Source organism: Protobothrops mucrosquamatus, unplaced genomic scaffold (genome assembly GCF_001527695.2).
Source record: "Protobothrops mucrosquamatus isolate PMUCROS unplaced genomic scaffold, P.Mucros_1.0 scaffold553, whole genome shotgun sequence".
Taxonomy (NCBI): Eukaryota; Metazoa; Chordata; class Lepidosauria; order Squamata; family Viperidae; genus Protobothrops; species Protobothrops mucrosquamatus.
In genome coordinates this window covers 216,168-233,161 of record NW_015386856.1, presented here as the reverse complement: position 1 = coordinate 233,161, position 16,994 = coordinate 216,168, and the positions used below count along the sequence as shown (strand labels likewise).

The following is a 16,994-nucleotide window of genomic DNA, read 5'->3' as shown; positions in this document are numbered from 1 at the left end:
CTTCATGAAAGTTTTAAACCACTTTCACCTCCACTTTAAAAATAAAAGTTGCACAGCCAAAAGCAGAGATCGGAATGGATTTCAGCCTGCAGACCTTGGGGGAGACGGGGGGGGGCTCTCTGGGGCGGCAGACGGGGGTCTTGCTTGAAAAGGACCTTACGGGCTGCAGACTCCCCATCCTTGTTTGCTCGCTGAAGGGAGGTCAGGATCCAGCAGGAGGGACGTCCTTGGACGGCAGAAGCTCAGCCAGGAGGTTCCGCCCGAGTTTTGTCAGCTTCTACGTTGCCTTGGAGAAGGCGGCTGCAGCGGCTCACAAAAGGCTGAGCAGAGGGTTAGGACTTGGATGGGACACCACCAGGAAACTCCAGAGCCGAGGCCAGGCTTGGCCACACCCTGACCAGGGCAGTGGAGGGCCACTTCAGAGGAAAAACTCCCCCCCCCCACCCTATCCCAGAATGCCTTTGGGTGGAGAAGGCAAATATTTGCAGTTCTGCCCCAGCTTTTCATGTCAGTTCGCGTGAATTTCATCACCTTCTCTGTTGACCTTGTTGGGATCAAACGGGGGAAGGGGGGGAGGGGAGGCTGGCTCGCCATTGCCCAGACTTTGCAATGGGTGCTGCAGCTTCCTTCTTTTCCTGGGGGTCGCAGAGGGCAGCAGCTGGAGCAAAGGGAGCCCGTTCCCAACTCTGGCCTGGCCTGGCACCTCTGCCAGCACTTTGCCATGTGCCATTTACCTGCCATCATCGGGGGCCTCCGGCTTCTACTCCTGGGCACACTAAATGGGGCTTTATTGATGCCAGCTAACACCCACTGATTGGGGGGGGGGCTTTGGAAGCTCTCGGCTTTGGGGCCTGAGGAGAGAGCGGCCTCCGCCCTGGTGCCCGACCGGTCCCTGCGTGGCCTGATGCACTTCTCAGGGCCTCCCACCAAGTGTCACACCTCGGCCTGGGGACCCTGGGGCGCCAGAATTTGGCTACTTCAAATAAGGCCCCCTTTGGGGAGCTGGGCTGTCCTGGGCTAAGAGGGCCAAAGGCTGGCACAGCCCCCCAGTAATTGGGAGCAGAAGCTGACCGGTAGCGCCCCATCCCATCCCCTCCCCTGTGCCAGGAATGGGAACAGGCCCTTGGCTGTCAGCCTGGGCCCTTCCTCCACAGACCCTCTGGCCTCTTTCAGCACATTCCACCACCCCCCGCCCCCCTCCCCAGCGGATTCTGCTGCTGGCACCATTGCAGCCGGGGGGAGGGGGGCCATCTTGGGTAGAATCTTGATCTGCAGCTCACGGCTCAAAGTTGGGGTGCAGAAGAGCTCGGCCCCCCAGCAGAGCCCTGGCCCCCTTTCCTGCCTGGACAGCCCTGGAATTAGAAAAGGGAAGGGTTTCAAAGGTCTTTTGAGGTCATCTAGCCCAACCCAAGCCCAGTGCAGGAATCCACTGCTATTGCCTCCCCAACAGACGACCAGCCTCTGTTTAAGCACCTCCAGCAAAGTCCTTAGAGCATTCTTGGTGACAATGGAAATCTACTTCCTTCCCTTTTAAACCTGTTGTGTCTTGTCTCGCCTCCTGGGACCAATCCCGCCCTCCTCCTCCTCCTCCTCCTCTGTGCAGCTCTGGAGGGCCTAGGAGAGAAGGGCCGGGCCTCGTCTCCCCTGGGCTCCCCCGCCCATCCTCTCCAGCCCTTCCTCACTGTCCCCAGGGCGGGGCGGTAATCTGGTCACGCTTCAGCGCCTCAGTTGTGTTGGCCAGAACTGGGTGCAGCAACTGAGGTGTGTTCAGACTCAGGAGAATAGAGAGCAACGATTTATTTATTTATTATTTATTATTTATTTATTAATTTAATTTATATACCGCCCTTCTCCCGGAGGACTCAGGGCGGTGCACAGCATATTAAAACAAATAACAATAAAATACCAGAATAAAAACCCCTCTAAAACCAAATTAAAAGCCAAATATTAGTAGCTGTGTAATAATTAAAATTATATTAAAATCATCCCTAACTAAAATCCTCCCTAGGCCAGGCCCGCTTGCTGGAAAAGCCATGTCTTGAGGGCGCGGCGGAAAGTAAGGAGATCCGGAGTCGTCCGGATCTCGGGGGGTAGTTCGTTCCAGAGGGTGGGGGCACCCACAGAGAAGGCCCTCCCCCTGGGGGTCGCCAGCCGACATTGCTTGGCCGACGGCACCCTGAGGAGACCCACTCTGTGGGAGCGTACCGGTCTATGGGAGGGAATCTGTGGCAGAAGGCGGTCTCGGAGGTAACCAGGTCCAATGCCATGGAGCGTTTTAAAGGTGGTAACTAACACCTTAAAACGCACCCGGAAGACCACTGGTAGCCAGTGCAGCTCGCGCAAGAACAGTGTTACATGGGAGCGACGAGTCCCTCCCATCACCGCCCGCGCGGCCGCATTCTGGACCAGTTGAAGTCTCCGGGTGCTCCTCAAAGGGAGCCCCATGTAGAGAGCATTACAGTAGTCCAGGCGGGAGGTGACGAGAGCTTGAGTGACTGTGCGCAAAGCCTCCCGGTGCCTTCTGTAGATGCCACGAGGGATTCCCCTTGATCACCCTGCTGGATCGGGTGACCCACCAAGACAGCCTGTTGTTTTTTTTAATTATTATTATTATTATTATTATTATTATTTATTATTATTATTATTATTATTATTATTATTATTATTATTATTATTATTATTATTATTATTATTATTATTTATTTTCCTTTGCTGTGCTTCGCAAGTTCTGCTTTTCGGTGCAGAAGTCCTTCCTTCCCAACTGCCTTGTTTAGGGATCATTTGGAGTCATGTGGCCACTATTTGCATGCCTGCCAACCAGCTTCTGAGGGGCAAAGTTCAGGAGAAGATGAAAGGAAAACTAAGTTGCAGTCAAATGATGTGTGACTTAGCCAACACAACGAGTCTTTTGATAGTCAAATGGGCAGAGACGGTGTAAACCTGTCACATGATTTTCTACTTAGTGACCACAGCAGTTACTGATGGAGTTGATGGTCCAAGGTTTGGTTGCCAAGAAAGTCACCTGGAGATGTTTCCACTTTATAATCTTGTCTTCGAGTTTTCCTGCCCAAAATAGAACCTCTGTTTGTTTAGAGGATTTATAAGGCTGCTCAAGCCCTAATCTCGGACTCTGGCTGGACGACCTCAATAAAAACTGGCCCCGCCCCAAACTCGAACGGAGGACAAGAATCCTGAGCCCGCCTGGCCTCTCTCCCCGCTGACAGGGTCCCTGTCGCCCCGCCCCCTCCGCCCCCCGTGTTGGCGCTGCCCTGCGTCGGGCGGTCTGCCGGGTCCTCCTTTAACGGGGGAGCAGCCCAGAGCCAGGCATGAGCCCCGGGAACCCCTCCACCCCCACCTGCCGCCGCCTCCGGAGCGACTCCCAGGAGCCCGGCGAAGGGAAGGAGCCTGTCGAACCAGCCAGGTCTCTCTCCCTCTCTGCACGGGGCGCGCCCTCGCCCGGAGCACCGGCTGCGCCTGCCCTGTTCTCACGGCCGGGTGTGATCCTGCCGGCGCTGAGCCGGCTCCCAGGAGGGAGGCTTCCCCGATGGCCCTCGGCTGCGGCGCCTGGGAGGGGGGGAGCCGGCGGCCCCCCCATCCTTCCCGAGCTTCACCGCCTGCGACCCCCGAGCTCTGCTCCAAGGGGGGCCGGGAGGTGGGAAAGGGCTCCTCGGGAGGGAAGCGGCTGCCAAAGCCGGATGCGGCGAGGGGGGGGAGGGGCGGCAGAACAAAGCCCGGCTGGCCCAGGGATTTCCGAGGAAGACGGGCAGACGGCGGGGCAGAAGCGGGCCGCTCGCCCGCCGCAGCTCAGACATGCCTGCTAAACATTCCTTCCCGCAACCACTCCTCATTCCTTCGTCGGCGTGTGCCGACCCTGGAGAGCCTGCTCGCAGTCAGATGCACAGCCGCTTTGGCTGGCACGCAAGGCCCGGGGGGGGGGGAAGGGAAAGCCATCGCACCTCTGCCGCCGCCCGCCCCCGCTGCCCGGGCAGCCGGCTCCCCTCTGGCGCTGGGGGGGGGCTTTTAACCGGTGGGAGCACAGAGGGCTTCACCCCAAGCCCAAGGGGCGGGTGGGCAGGCGGGCGAGAGAGGGCATGGCTCGGGCTGCACCCAAAGGAAGGGTTTCTTGCCGGGGCCCAGGAGAGGCCCGAGCATCAGAGCAAATCACAGGGGTGGACGGGGGGGGGGGGGTCAGCCAGTCTCAGAGCCCCCTGGCTGGCCGCTCCTCAGTTTTCTTCCTCTTGAAGGCCTCCAAAGCAGGTGGGCAGTTAGCAGATAGCCAGGCTCCCTTTGGGGACACATGACGCCCTGTCCGGAGGGTGCCCGTTGCACCCCTGCCCTCCCTGGCCTTCCACCCATCTTTCTGGCACTGAAATTTTATTCATCCTGAACGCGTCTTCCAGGGGCAGCTGGAAGGCCTGAGCTGCTCCTGCCAAGGGGCCAAGGGGCCAGCTGGAGGACCACCGGACAGCAGCTTCTGTCGGCTTTCTCCCCTCTCCGCTTCTTTGCGAATGTGCTTTGGGGCAGTTGGCAGTAGGTGTCTTGGGCTGTGTGCCCGTGCGTGGGAGCGGGTGATCTGATGAACCATCTTGCCCCAATGGCATCGACCCGGCAGAAGGGGCTGGCTTTGGGCCTCCGTTGGTCAAAGCTTTTCGGCTGGCAGGATCTGGAAGCAGACCCTTTTCTCCCGTGACCCCACCCCCACCCTCCGCTCTTTGGAATATCTTGCAGCCTGCTGTGAGGTCTGCCCCCACCCTGTCGGCTTTCCGGAAGGGCGTTAAAGCCTGGTTCTGCTGCTTGGCTTGGGGTCCTGAGGGGGGAGCGCTCTACCGTGGAGGGTGCTGGTGGACTTTGATGGAAGATGCCACCCTCCTGTACCAACCTGGCCTTTCCTTCCTTATCCTTGTACCTAATATTTTAATATTTATGACTTTGAGTGTAAGCCACCCAGAGTTGAATTGCAGAGTAAGATGGGTGGCATGTACATTTAAGAACTGAATAAATGGAATTGCACATACCACACTGACTCGACTCTTGTCTTCGCATCGTCATGAAAACAGAAGCGAGCCTGTGGTGAGGTTGGACTTCTGGCGTCCTTCTCGGGAGCGCAAATGTGCTGCAGGTCCCGTGTCCCGGAAGGGAGAAGCAACAGGAAGGAGGACCGTGGCTGATGTCCACAAGTGCTGGCATGCCAGGGCATCGGGTGATAAGGCACCCATCTTGTGGATTGCAGAGAGGGGTTCCAGTGCTTGGGGGCTCTCTGCTGGGGCCCCTGCCTGGCCCTGGCACCCTCCAGACCGCTCCACCCATCAGTTGCAGGGGATGAAGCTTCCCCAAAGCCGCAACCCCCAGATCTGGGCTGTGAGGAAGAGTCACGGGGAGGGGGGAGGTTAGCAGTGAAATTAGCAGGTCAGGACAGTCATCCACACAGTCCAGGAATGGATGCAGATCGATGCCCCCTAACTAGCGACCGCATCATATATAGGTCCACTGGCCGGATTACTTCTTGTTTTATCTCAAGGTATATTCATCCCGCATGCGACATTGTCACTTGCTACTCGGCATTTTCTGCGGCTGCTGCTGCATAAAACAGGAGGTACATGCTGTATACATTTAAATGACATTTGGAAAAACCTCTTTGTTGGTGAGCCAGAAACCTGCTGGTGGACTCTGCTGGGCTGAATCATGCAGGAATTCTTCCCCACCTCCCGATCTGCATGTACTTGAAAGTGTTTGTGGAGCGGCTCTTTCCCTCCAGTGTGGGAAAATGCAGTGGGAGCTGTGCCCCGTCCCCTTCCTGGAAGGGCCGCGCTTGCGTCACTCCTGGGAAGGGCGCTGGGCCTGATCCTGAGGCCAGGCGGCTTTTGTGGAGCCCTTTCTGGTCCTTCCTTTTCCTGGGCGGCAAGTCTGGCTGGACCTGGGTCAATGGGGGGGGCAGCGATTGGCGTGGCTCTGGGCACCAGGGAGGGCCAAGCCGCACATGATGGGCTTCCTGGGGAATCTCTTCTCTGCCGCAGGACCAGGGAGGTTGGCACTGGGTCCTGCCTGCAAGAGCTGATCTGAGGGCAAGTTGCGACAAGGCTGGATGTGGCAACGTAGAACGGATGCGGAAGGTCACCCATTCGGTTGGCACAAGAAATGCCCAGCTTTTCTTTCCCCAGTGTAGCCTGAAGGCCACGGGTGCCCTTAGCCAGACTTCGCAGGGACTAGGAGGGGCTCCCTTCCTCCGCTGCCCGCTCTGCCAATCCCCACCATGGATTTTGGGTTTCCCAGACAGCTGCCCATCCTGCCCGGGGCCAACCTCGTCCTCTCCGTGGCTCATGACCCAAACAGAGCTGGGGCAGCAGCCGTGACTCAGCACGACAGAGCCTTCCTCCCCTGCTTGGCCTCCCCCCAGAGGCCCACCGGGATTCTCCTTCTCTCAGGAGAATCCTCTGGGCCTCCAAGGGGGTGGGATCTTAAGAGGTCAGCTAGTCCAACCCCCGCCCAGGGCAGGAATCCATGAAACCATCCCAGAGAGGGACCACCCAGCCCCTCTTGAAAAGCCAGCCAGCCAGGGGCAGCCCAGCCCGCTCTCGGCAGGCAGCCTCCTCCCTCCCTCCCTCCCTCCCCAGCTCTGGCTGGAGCCAGCCTGGGCAGCTTTTCTGCCCTTGGGACCCAAAGGCCCCGGCCAAGGAGGGTGCCGCTGCCTCCCCTGGCCCAGCCCCCAAGAGACCCACCCCACCCCCCGGCCCTTCCCCCAGCTCAGCCACCCCTCTCGGCATCCCTTCCTTCCCAGCCCCCCCTTACTCAGGGAGCTGTTTCCCCAAAGCGCCCCGTGTCCCCTTGAATGTGTGGGGCTTCGTCCTGGAGGTGGGGTCTAGCCAGCACCGAGGAGAAGGAACCGACCTGCTCTCTAAAGCAGGCCAAGGCCCCGTTGCCTCTTCAGCGGCTGCATCCCGGGGGCTCGCTCAGGTTCAGCTGGCGGCCTCGGGCCTCCCCGGACAATCCTTTGGGTTTGGTTTTTCCTTCCCAGATCCAGGATCTTATGCATCTGCTGGATTTGTTCCAACATTTAACTCAGATATAATCATTTTGACACGTGATTTTGGTCCATCAAGGGGTCAGCCAACCCTCTGTCTTGGTCACCTGGTCAATTTGATAAGTATCCCTTTTTTCCATTGACTACTGGGCTATTTGTAAAGATGTGTAACACGTGGATTCCTGGGATCATAAAACTACGAATAAGCTTTTCATGCAACTGCCTAACCGGTTCCAGAGGCCCCAGACCAAGGTGTCATTGCATGAGAAGCTCTGGGCTGGAAGAAAGAGACTCTGAAATTCGCATTTCCACAGCTGTGCACTGAAGCTACCTTGAAGTGGGAAGAGGGAAGACTTGAGGCATTTCCGGTTGCAGGTGAAACAGCTGGTCAGCTGCTCCGGCCAGAGGCCCCCCTCCCTTCAGGGAGTCCTCCATAGCTGCAAGGCACTCATGGACTCAGCCGGGGGCTCTGGGAATGCCAAAGAAGTGCTCCCCCACCAGGAGGGGCAAACTGCTTTGCTGGGACCCTCAGGGTGGCTCGGAGGTCTCCTACGGATGGAAAGGGGTTGTTCATCCAAACCAAGGGCAGAACGGAGGGGCGCTGGCTAAACCTCGAGATGGGTGGGCCCTGCACAGCTTCCCACAACCTACTTCTTGGTAAGCTAGAAAAATGTGGGATAGACAAATCACCACCAGATGGATTTGTAGCTGGCTGACAAACTGTACTCAATGAGAAGTCCTTAATGGTGCTATTTCCACATGGAAGGAAGGAAGCAGTGGGATACCACAAGGCTCCGTCTTAGGCCCAGGACTCTCCAATATCCTCATGATTTAGATGATGGAACAGAAGGGGAACTCATCAAATCTGCAGATGACACTAAGCTGGCAGGAATAGCCAACACCCCAGAAGACAAGCTCAGAATCCAAAAAGATCTTGACAGACTCGGACAATGGGCCTTATCCAACAAAGTGAATTTAATGTGGAGAAAAGCAAGGTTTTACACCTGGGCAGGAAAACCCAAAGGTACAAGTACAGATTAGGTGAAAACTGGCTTAAAAACAGTAACTGTGAGAGGGACCCTGGAGTCCTAGTGGACCATCACTTGACCATGAGCCAGTTGTGTGTGGCAGCAGCCAAAAAAGTTAATACAATCCTGGGTTGTATTGTATAAACAGAGGCATAGAATCAAAATCACACGAAGTATTAGTACCACTTTATAAAGCTTTAGTAAGGCCACATCTGGAATACTGCATCCAGTTTAGGTCACCACATTACAAAAAAGAGGTTGAGACTTTGGGAAAAGTGCAAAGAAGAGCAACTAAGATGATTAAAGGCCTGGAGACTAAAACATACAGTATGAAGAACAGTTGCAGGATTTGGGAATGGTCAGTCTAGAGCAGGGGTGTCAAACTGCCGGCCCACAGGCCGGATGCATCATAGCAAAACCACGCCCACCCCATTGCAGGCAATGGCAAAAAAGTTGCAATACGTCACAACATGTCACATGACATTGTGAGTTTGACACCCCTGATCTAGAGAAAAGAAGGACTAGGGGAGATATGATAGCAGCAGTATTTGAGAATTTGCCACAAAGAAGAGGGGGTCACATTATTCTCCAAAGCACCAGAAGGCAAGACAAGAAACAACGGAAGGAAACTCATCAAGGAGGGAAGCAACCTGGAATTAAGGAGAAACTTCCTAAGAGGGAGGACAATTAACCAGTGGAACAGAAGTTGTGAGTGTTTCATCACTCGAGGTTTTTAAGAAGAGACTGGGCAGCCACTTGTCTGAAATGGTATAGGATCTCCTGTTTGAGCAGGGGGCTGGACTAGAAGACCTCCAAGGTCTCTTCCAGCTCTATTCTGATTCCGTAGCCCCCAACGCTCCCCCTCGGCTCAATTTGGCTGATTCTACCACTGACGTCTCCCTCCTTCCATAGGCAGAGCCAATCAGACCGTACTGGAGGGGGGGTCCCTCTCCTTAAGCCCAGTAAAACATTGCAGAACAGTCACTTTGTTGAGTAATGGGGCTGGAGGAAAGCAGATTCCTGTGGCTTTCTTGGATAGGTGGGCATCTTCTTCAACATCCCATCTAGCCTTCAGCTGCCGGGATCCCCTGTGAACCTCCCTCCCAGTGGCAGAAACTGTGCATGCTCACGTGCCAATGGGCACCTCTGGAGGGCTCCCTAGGCAGCTGGCCAGCTAGTGCAGGTGGAATGGGGGCGGGCGACTAGAATGGCATGGAAGTCCCCAAATTGGGAGGAACAGAGAAGCTGGTGAAGAGAAAAGGGTTCGCTTCTTTAGGGAGGGGAGGCCCACAGTCTGGGGTTCCTCCAAGCTGCAGTCCAGCCTGCTTTGCCCCCCAGCACCTGCCACAACCCCTGCGGGCCAAGGGGGAGCAGGTGGGGGGCAGGATCCACCTGCTGCTGGACTCCTCCAGAGGCAAGGGGGATCGGCCTGCTGCTGAGCCCGGCTTTGGTGGTGGTGGTGGTGGGAATTCTCTGGCCTCTGCTCCAGAAGAAGGCACGGCCAGTGCTGGGCCTCTGGGACTGCTTTGGCCCAATTGCACAGGGCCCTTTGGTAAACACACATGCACACACATACACACACTGCCAGTAACCACAAACATTGGGATAATGAGGGGGGGAGGGCAAGAGCAGTCTCCTGGAAGTCATTGAACGTTCCTGCCCCCCTCCCCCCCCCAGCAGCTGCTTCTGCCAGGCAGAGCAGAGGAAGGTGCGGAGCCCCTGCGTAGGAGGGCTTGCACACCCTGGGCAGGTACCTGCCAGAACGACGGAGGCCGTTGGCCCCTGCGCAGCCTGGGATGGGCCGGTGTGTCATCCAGGCGGGGGTGGGGGAGACAAGTGAGAGGGCGGAAACAGGAGAGGGAGGAGAAAAAACAGCTCAGCTTCTCTCGGGACACTTTGCTGGAGTGGCGACGGGCGCAGCGGCACGCCTGCCTGGCTGAAGGCCTTCAGGTAAGCCTGGGACAGGAGAGAGGGGGAGAGGAGTGCTGGGCATCCCAAAGGTGCTTTTTTTTTTCCACGGGGCAGCTGGACTTTCTTGTCTTTCTTTGAGGAAGTTTTGCTTCTCATCCAAGAAGCTTCTTCAGCTCTGCTGGGCATTGGCGCCCTTGGCAGAGGCGGGCAGCAGAGGCAGCTGCTCCTTGCTCCTGCTAGGGGCAGGCAGGTAACCCCCCCCCCGCGCAATGAGCAGCTCCGGAGTGTCTTTGGAGCAGCCGCTCAGAGCGCTGACAGTGTGGGGGGGGGGGAAGAGGCTGGGCTTCAAGCAGCCCCGACGGCCGGTCTGCTGTCTGCTGTGCCAGTCCCTTCCCTCCAACCTCACGCACTTTCCTCCTGCCCGGCACAAGCTCCCAGCTCTGTGCCCGATCTCTGCCACCGTCGCCCCACTCTCCCACACCCTGGTCCCCATCCCTGGGAAAGCCTCCCCGGTGGTGTGCCGCTCCTCTTGAGCCTCGCCTCTTCGGGCAGGATGGGATCTGTTTCTTGGCAGGCGTGATCGAGAGGGGGGAGGGCACAGCCCAACAGGGACCCCTGGCAGAAAGGGGGGGTTGATTTGGTGCAGCTGGCCATGCAGAGGGCAAAAGGGCACTTGCTGAGCAGCACCCCCAGGGCCAGGCCACCGGGGCCCAGCCCTGGAAGGCCCCTGGAAGGGCAACGAAAATCCCCAGCCCAGGGCAGGAATCCACAGAAACACCTGCGGGGGGGGGGGCTGGAAGGGGGATTGGTGGGTTGGGCCTATGGCCAAAGCCAACATCTGGGCAGAAGCCTCTATTGAAGGCCTTAATCTCATTGTTCCACGCACCCCATTTGGAACTAAAGGACGGATCCTGGTCTTTCTATCTGACAGACTTTCGGGTATTTGGCATCTCTATTCAAAGTCAATCAAGCTCAGTTCTTTTCCTCCTCCTCCTCTTCCCCCCCCCCCAGCATCTTGTCCCTGATCATCAGCGTTGCCTTCCTGTGACCTTTCCCAGTTTCCCTGAGTCCTTCTTGAGGATCGTGCCCAGGGTTGGACGCAGCACCCGAGGTGCGGTCTAACCAAAGCACAGCAGTGGGACAGTCGCCTCTTGCAAATGTTGTTTCTGTAGTCTAAAACTGTGTTTGCCTTGTCTGCAGCCACATCGCGCTGCTCCTTTGCTGCCTTCTCTTCAGTGTTCACTCAGTTACCCTTCCAAGGTTTTCTTCTTAGTCAAAATGGGTGTCTCAGCTCCCCCCCAAACGGGCTTTCCTTGGAGTTTTGTTCCCTAGAATGGAAAAAGGTGGCATTTGTCTGTATTAAATTCGATTTTGCTAGCTTCAGCCCAATTCTCCCCAGCCAGACCCAATCCTATCAAGAAATTTTATTTTTTCTTCTTCTAGAGTATTAGCCATCCAATCTCGTTCTGTAATCTACAGATTTGAGAAGTGTTCTCCTTACGGGTTTCCCCAGCCATTAATAAAGTATGGAAGACCTTGAGGCTCCCCCATTTGGTGCCCCTCCCCCATTTCAGGAGGGACCATCATTGAGCGCTCTCTGAGTAGGATGTTTGAGTCAGCTGAGGTGGTTTGAATATATGCCCACAGTAAAAAGAGACAATGGTTATCTATCTGTCTGTCTGTCTGTCTGTCTGTCTGTCTGTCTGTCTGTCTGTCATGGTTTCCGACAGATGAAACTCTTCAAAAGAACTTCGAGGCATTGTTTACCTTAAAGAATCTTTTATTCGAGAAACAAAGTGTCTCTACACTACATAGTTGAAACCAGAAACTAATTTCCCCTCCCCTGGTTACAAAGTAACAAAGTGCAATTCCCTCCTCCAATAAACAGTCATAAATAACTTTCCCCAATTAACTTGAAGCGCCCTCACGGCTGAGTTGTGATTGTTATGACTAGCTGGGCTCTCATCCCTCTTCCCCCTCCCAGCAGCCACTGAGTCTATAAGCAATAGAGAAAACGGCTGCATTTCCATCTGTTGTCAAAGCAAGAACATCTGAGGTTAGCAGCGTTGACATTATCTATCTATCTATCTATCTATCTATCTATCTATCTATCTATCTATCTACCTACCTACCTACCTACCTACCTACCTACCTACCATCCATCCATCCATCCATCCACCCACCTACCTACCTACCTACCATCCATCCATCCATCCATCCATCCATCCACCCACCCACCCACCTACCTACCTACCTACCTACCTATCATCCATCCATCCATCCATCCATCCACCCACCTACCTACCTACCTACCTATCTATCATTATCTATCATCTATCTATCATCTATCTACCTACCTATCTATCTATCATTATCTATCTATCTATCTATCTATCTACCTACCTACCTACCTACCTATCATCCATCCATCCACCCACCCACCTACCTACCTACCTATCATCCATCCATCCATCCATCCATCCATCCACCCACCCACCCACCTACCTACCTACCTACCTACCTACCTATCATCCATCCATCCATCCATCCATCCATCCACCCACCCACCTACCTACCTACCTACCTATCATTATCTATCATCTATCTATCATCTATCTACCTACCTACCTATCTATCATTATCTATCATCTATCTATCATCTACCTACCTACCTACCTACCTATCATCTATCTATCTATCTATCTATCTATCTATCTATCTATCTATCTATCTATCTACCTACCTATCATCCATCCATCCATCCATCCATCCATCCACCCACCTACCTACCTACCTACCTACCTATCATCCATCCATCCATCCATCCACCCACCTACCTACCTACCTACCTACCTTCCATCCATCCATCCATCCACCCACCTACCTATCTACCTACCTACCTACCTACCATCCATCCATCCATCCATCCATCCACCCACCTACCTACCTACCTACCTACCTATCATCCATCCATCCATCCATCCATCCTCCCACCTACCTACCTACCTACCTATCTATCTATCATTATCTATCATCTATCTATCATCTATCTACCTATCATTATCTATCATCTATCTATCATCTACCTACCTACCTACCTACCATCTATCTATCTATCTATCTACCTACCTACCTACCTACTTACCTACTTATCACCTATCTATCTATCTATCTATCATCACCTATCATCTACCTACCTACCTACCTACCTACCTACCTATCTATCTATCCGTCCACCGAGGTGGTCAATCCGTCCAGGAATGCCTATTTCAGGCTGCTAGTCCTACAACAGTTCATTTAGTGACCATTCAAAGTTACAAGGGCATGGAAAAAAATGACTTATGACTGTTTTTCACACTTACAACCGTTGCAGCCTCCCTGTGGTCACGTGATCAAAATTCAGGTGCTCAGCAAGCAATCCATATTTACGACGGTCGCAGAGTCCCGGGGTCACATGATCACATCTGGCGACTTTCTTACAAGTAAAGTCAATGGGGAAGTCAGATTCACTTAACAACCAAGTTGTTAACAACTGCAGAGATTCACTTAACAAGTGTGGCATGAAAGGTCGTAAAATGGGGCAAAACTCGCTTAACGAATGTCTCACTTAGCAACAGAAATTTTGGGCTGAATTGTGGCCTGCACTTCCTGCCTTGCTTTCAAGCTGCTGCTGGATCCATCCCTTTATGACCGGTGCTGGAATCTCCCCGCCCCCCCCCAGGAGGGAGGGGAGTTTTGTTCCTTGGACAGCCTCCCCCCCTTCATACCCTCTGGTCGGTCACCCGGCCCTTCAGCGGTGGCCGCGCCTTGATCTGGCTGGCTGGACAGAGCCACATGGGGGCGCCCAGAGGCCTGCCGGACTCGCCGTCTTGTCCAGAGAGTTGCCACCTTGTGCACTTGCGATGTTGAGGCTGAATCAAGCCCAAGTTGTCGCTTCTGTCCTGCTGGTTCCGAGACTGCCCCCCCACCTGCTCAGTCCAGGGTTCAGGAAGCCCCCCCTCCCCCCTCCCCCCTCCCCGGCCTGTGTTGCGCTCAGCACATCCTCCGTCCACGCTCCATCCACAGGCGCAAGGCGATGCTCTGGATTGCAAGCAGCCGGGTCTTTAGACTTTATCTTCGGTGATGATAAATATTTAAAAATGATAAAGTAGCATTTTCATTTTTATGAAAGTTAAAACACCATAGATTTACTGATTAAATCACCGGAATGCGAAATAATAATCCTTGTGGAGTCTGCCAGATATATTCGCCATTTCACAGGACAAGCTAAACTCAAACCTGGATTAGCCATACACCAATGCGTGATGCCCGTTACAACAAAAAAAGCCACACCACGAACAACAAATGTTTCGTGTAACGGGCTACGATGACCCACTTAACAACCCAAATCCTTTATCAGTGCAGCATTTGTGCAACCTCAGCCATAAAACGGCACCACAGGCTCCCTGGTGGACTGGGGTTCACAGGAGGGGGGGCGGGGCTGATTGGAAAGGAGGAAACATTGAAAAACCCCATCCTTACCTACTGAGGGTGCCCTGCCCATGGGTGGGTTGGTGCCTGCTGCCTGCGCTGCCTCCTTTCGCCTCCGTTCCCTTTTTACTTCTTTCTCCCCACCCCCCCACCCCCCACTCCGCCACAGCCTGAAACTCAAAGGAGAATCAGGACCCCTTTCCCTGTCCAGGGTCCCAGGAAGGCCAGACTTCCGCTGCCTTCTGCATCTCTCCCAGCCACCTCCCCCCCCCCCAATAAGCCTTATTGTTCTGCTCCACCAAAACCAACTTGGCTTCCTTTGCCCAGACACCTTGGCATTCGTTATAATGAGCAATCTTCACTCTAATTGCATTTGAATTAGGAAAAAACCACATAATTACAGAATGATTTACCTGTTAAAAGGCGGGCCTTCTGCAGCTATCCTATGGGATCAGGGAACACACTGAGCAGGTGGCCAGGCAGGTCTGTGCCTGGGAGGGGTCCCCCCACCCCACTGCCTCAGCCTCTCAGTTGGCCAGCTTTCTCTCCCTCTCTCTCTCTCAGGCTCAGAGCCCAGCTCTCCTCTCTCCTCTCTCGGGGAGCCCCCAGCTCAGGAGTTCTGTTCTGCGCCTGCAGTTGCCTCCCCCCCCCCACCCTCGCCTCCCGCTAAATCCCCTGGGCAGCGCCCGGAAGTGCAGGTGCCGCCTCCTGTCCCGGGCTGAGAAAGCCGGAGAGCAGCAGGGGAGGGGAATGGCAGGCGTGGGGTGGGGTGGGGTGGGGGGCGTCAGCGATTAATTTGGTGCCCTGCTCCAGCCCCCAACCAGAGCCCTCGGTGGCCTCCGTGGAATCCTCTTGCTGCCCCCACGCAAAGGTTAAGGCTTACCCTCCCCCAAGCCCGGCCGGCCTCTGGCTTGCTGGGCTCCCCGGACCCCCCAGCGCTCCCCAGCAGAAGTCGGGCGGACTGGCCGGCCCACCCAGCCGCTTGCCAATCGCGGCGCTTCTTCTCCGGAGCCAAAGGGCGCCGGGGCTTCTCCAGCAAGGGGCGTTTGTCCAAATGGGGCAGAGGAAGGAGCGCCCAGCCCGCCCTCCACCCCCCCCTTCGGCCAATATTTCTTCCCCTCCGGAGGGGGAGCCGCGAAGGGCTCGTAGGACCGGACCGGCCTTCCGGGGCTCGTGTGCGCACCAGCGGGCCGGTTGGCGGCGCGGGGGAGCGTGAGGGGCCGGGGAGCCCAGGCGGTCCTGAAGAGCCTTCGCGGCTCCCCCTCGGATGCGCCGGGCGAGGGCGGGCGACCAAGGAGCAGACGGACGGGTGGGGCCGACCCGCCCTCGCGCTTCCCGGAGCCTCCTCGTCTCCCGACAGGTCGCGCCGCTTCGGGCTGCAGGAGGAAGGCGACCGATCCGCCGCGGCCCGCGACCCCTGCTTGCGGGGCCACGTCCAGGCTCTCCACCGCAGCGGCAGGCGAGGTCTCCGCCAGCCTGGGGACCCGGTAGCGGGAGGGCGAGCGGAGGTGAAACCCCCTTTTTCGGGACAGATGGTCAGGCGGAAAGCGCTCGATTCACCGAAGCCGCGGGCACGGGGCGGTGGGCTGAAAAGTGGCGCTCCGGCCCCACCGCGGACTTAACCAGGCTGGCTCAGGCCTCTCTGCAGACCGCCAGCTAAGCGGCTGGATTTCAACCCTGCCGAGTCTCCTGGGGTTGCCAGAGAACCCCCCCCCCGTTTCCTTGGCTGGGCTTTCTCTTGGGCGAGCCCCCCAAAATGTTGCCTGCCGCCTGTCTTTCTAGGAGCACCAGACCCACGGGGGGATGGAGCCACGTGGGGAGAGGCAGCAAAAGGGCGGGGGTGCCCGGCCTTCAGCCCCCAACCAGGCTGGGGAACTCCTGGAAGCAGCCACCACCGTCCCCTTCGGTCCCCATCCGAATGCACAGCCCTGTGCCCACCTGGGCTGCCCGTGCCCCTCCTCGGTCTCTGGCGGGGTTGCCCTTTCCCGGAGGACTGCTTTGTGGATGGGCAGCAGCTGCTCAGGGGGACCCCAACAGGGCAGGGTGTAAAAAAAGCCCGTGCTGATGCTGCCTGCCCCTCCTGCCCCCCCCCAGCCTCCCCCCACCTAAAGACTCTTCCCCACCAACCCAGTAGATAAGAGTCTCAGGAAGGGGGAGGAGAGCTCAGGGGAAGGTTGGAGCTGGCAGCTGTGGGGCAGTCAGGTGCTTTTCTCTGCTGGAGGAACGGGGTGGGGGGGGAATAGAACCTGTGGCCTCCCCAGTGCAGACCCCGCTTGCTCTGCTCCGGGAGCAAAAGGGAAGGAGGCACCATTGCACACACCTCTTCCAGGAACACCTCTGAGCACCGGGACTGGCATCAATCACCTAACTAAATCATCCCTGGCAAGCCGAGGGCCAAGTTTAACGCCTGCTGGAGGGTTGGAACCCCACAGAATACGGGCTCCACCTTTGAGGACTCCCAACAGGACGAAGCTGGCTGTGTGGGGCCTCCTGGTGGTCAAAATAAACGTTAGAATGAAAGTCTGTCGGTTCTTTTTTTTTTTTTTTTTTTTTTTTTTAAAATTTTT

The 16,994-nt window shown here is 56.0% G+C and overlaps 1 protein-coding gene across 1 annotated transcript in view; it reads left to right on the top strand.

Annotated features, from left to right (window-relative positions):
- Positions 1–16,994, top strand: part of EPPK1 (epiplakin 1) — a 65,121-nt gene that overhangs the window by 13,322 nt on the left and 34,805 nt on the right. The window contains exon 20 of the mRNA XM_029284377.1: positions 15,788–15,891. Within this exon, the coding sequence (XP_029140210.1) occupies positions 15,788–15,891 (104 nt within the window). The remainder of the gene's footprint in view (positions 1–15,787; positions 15,892–16,994) is intronic.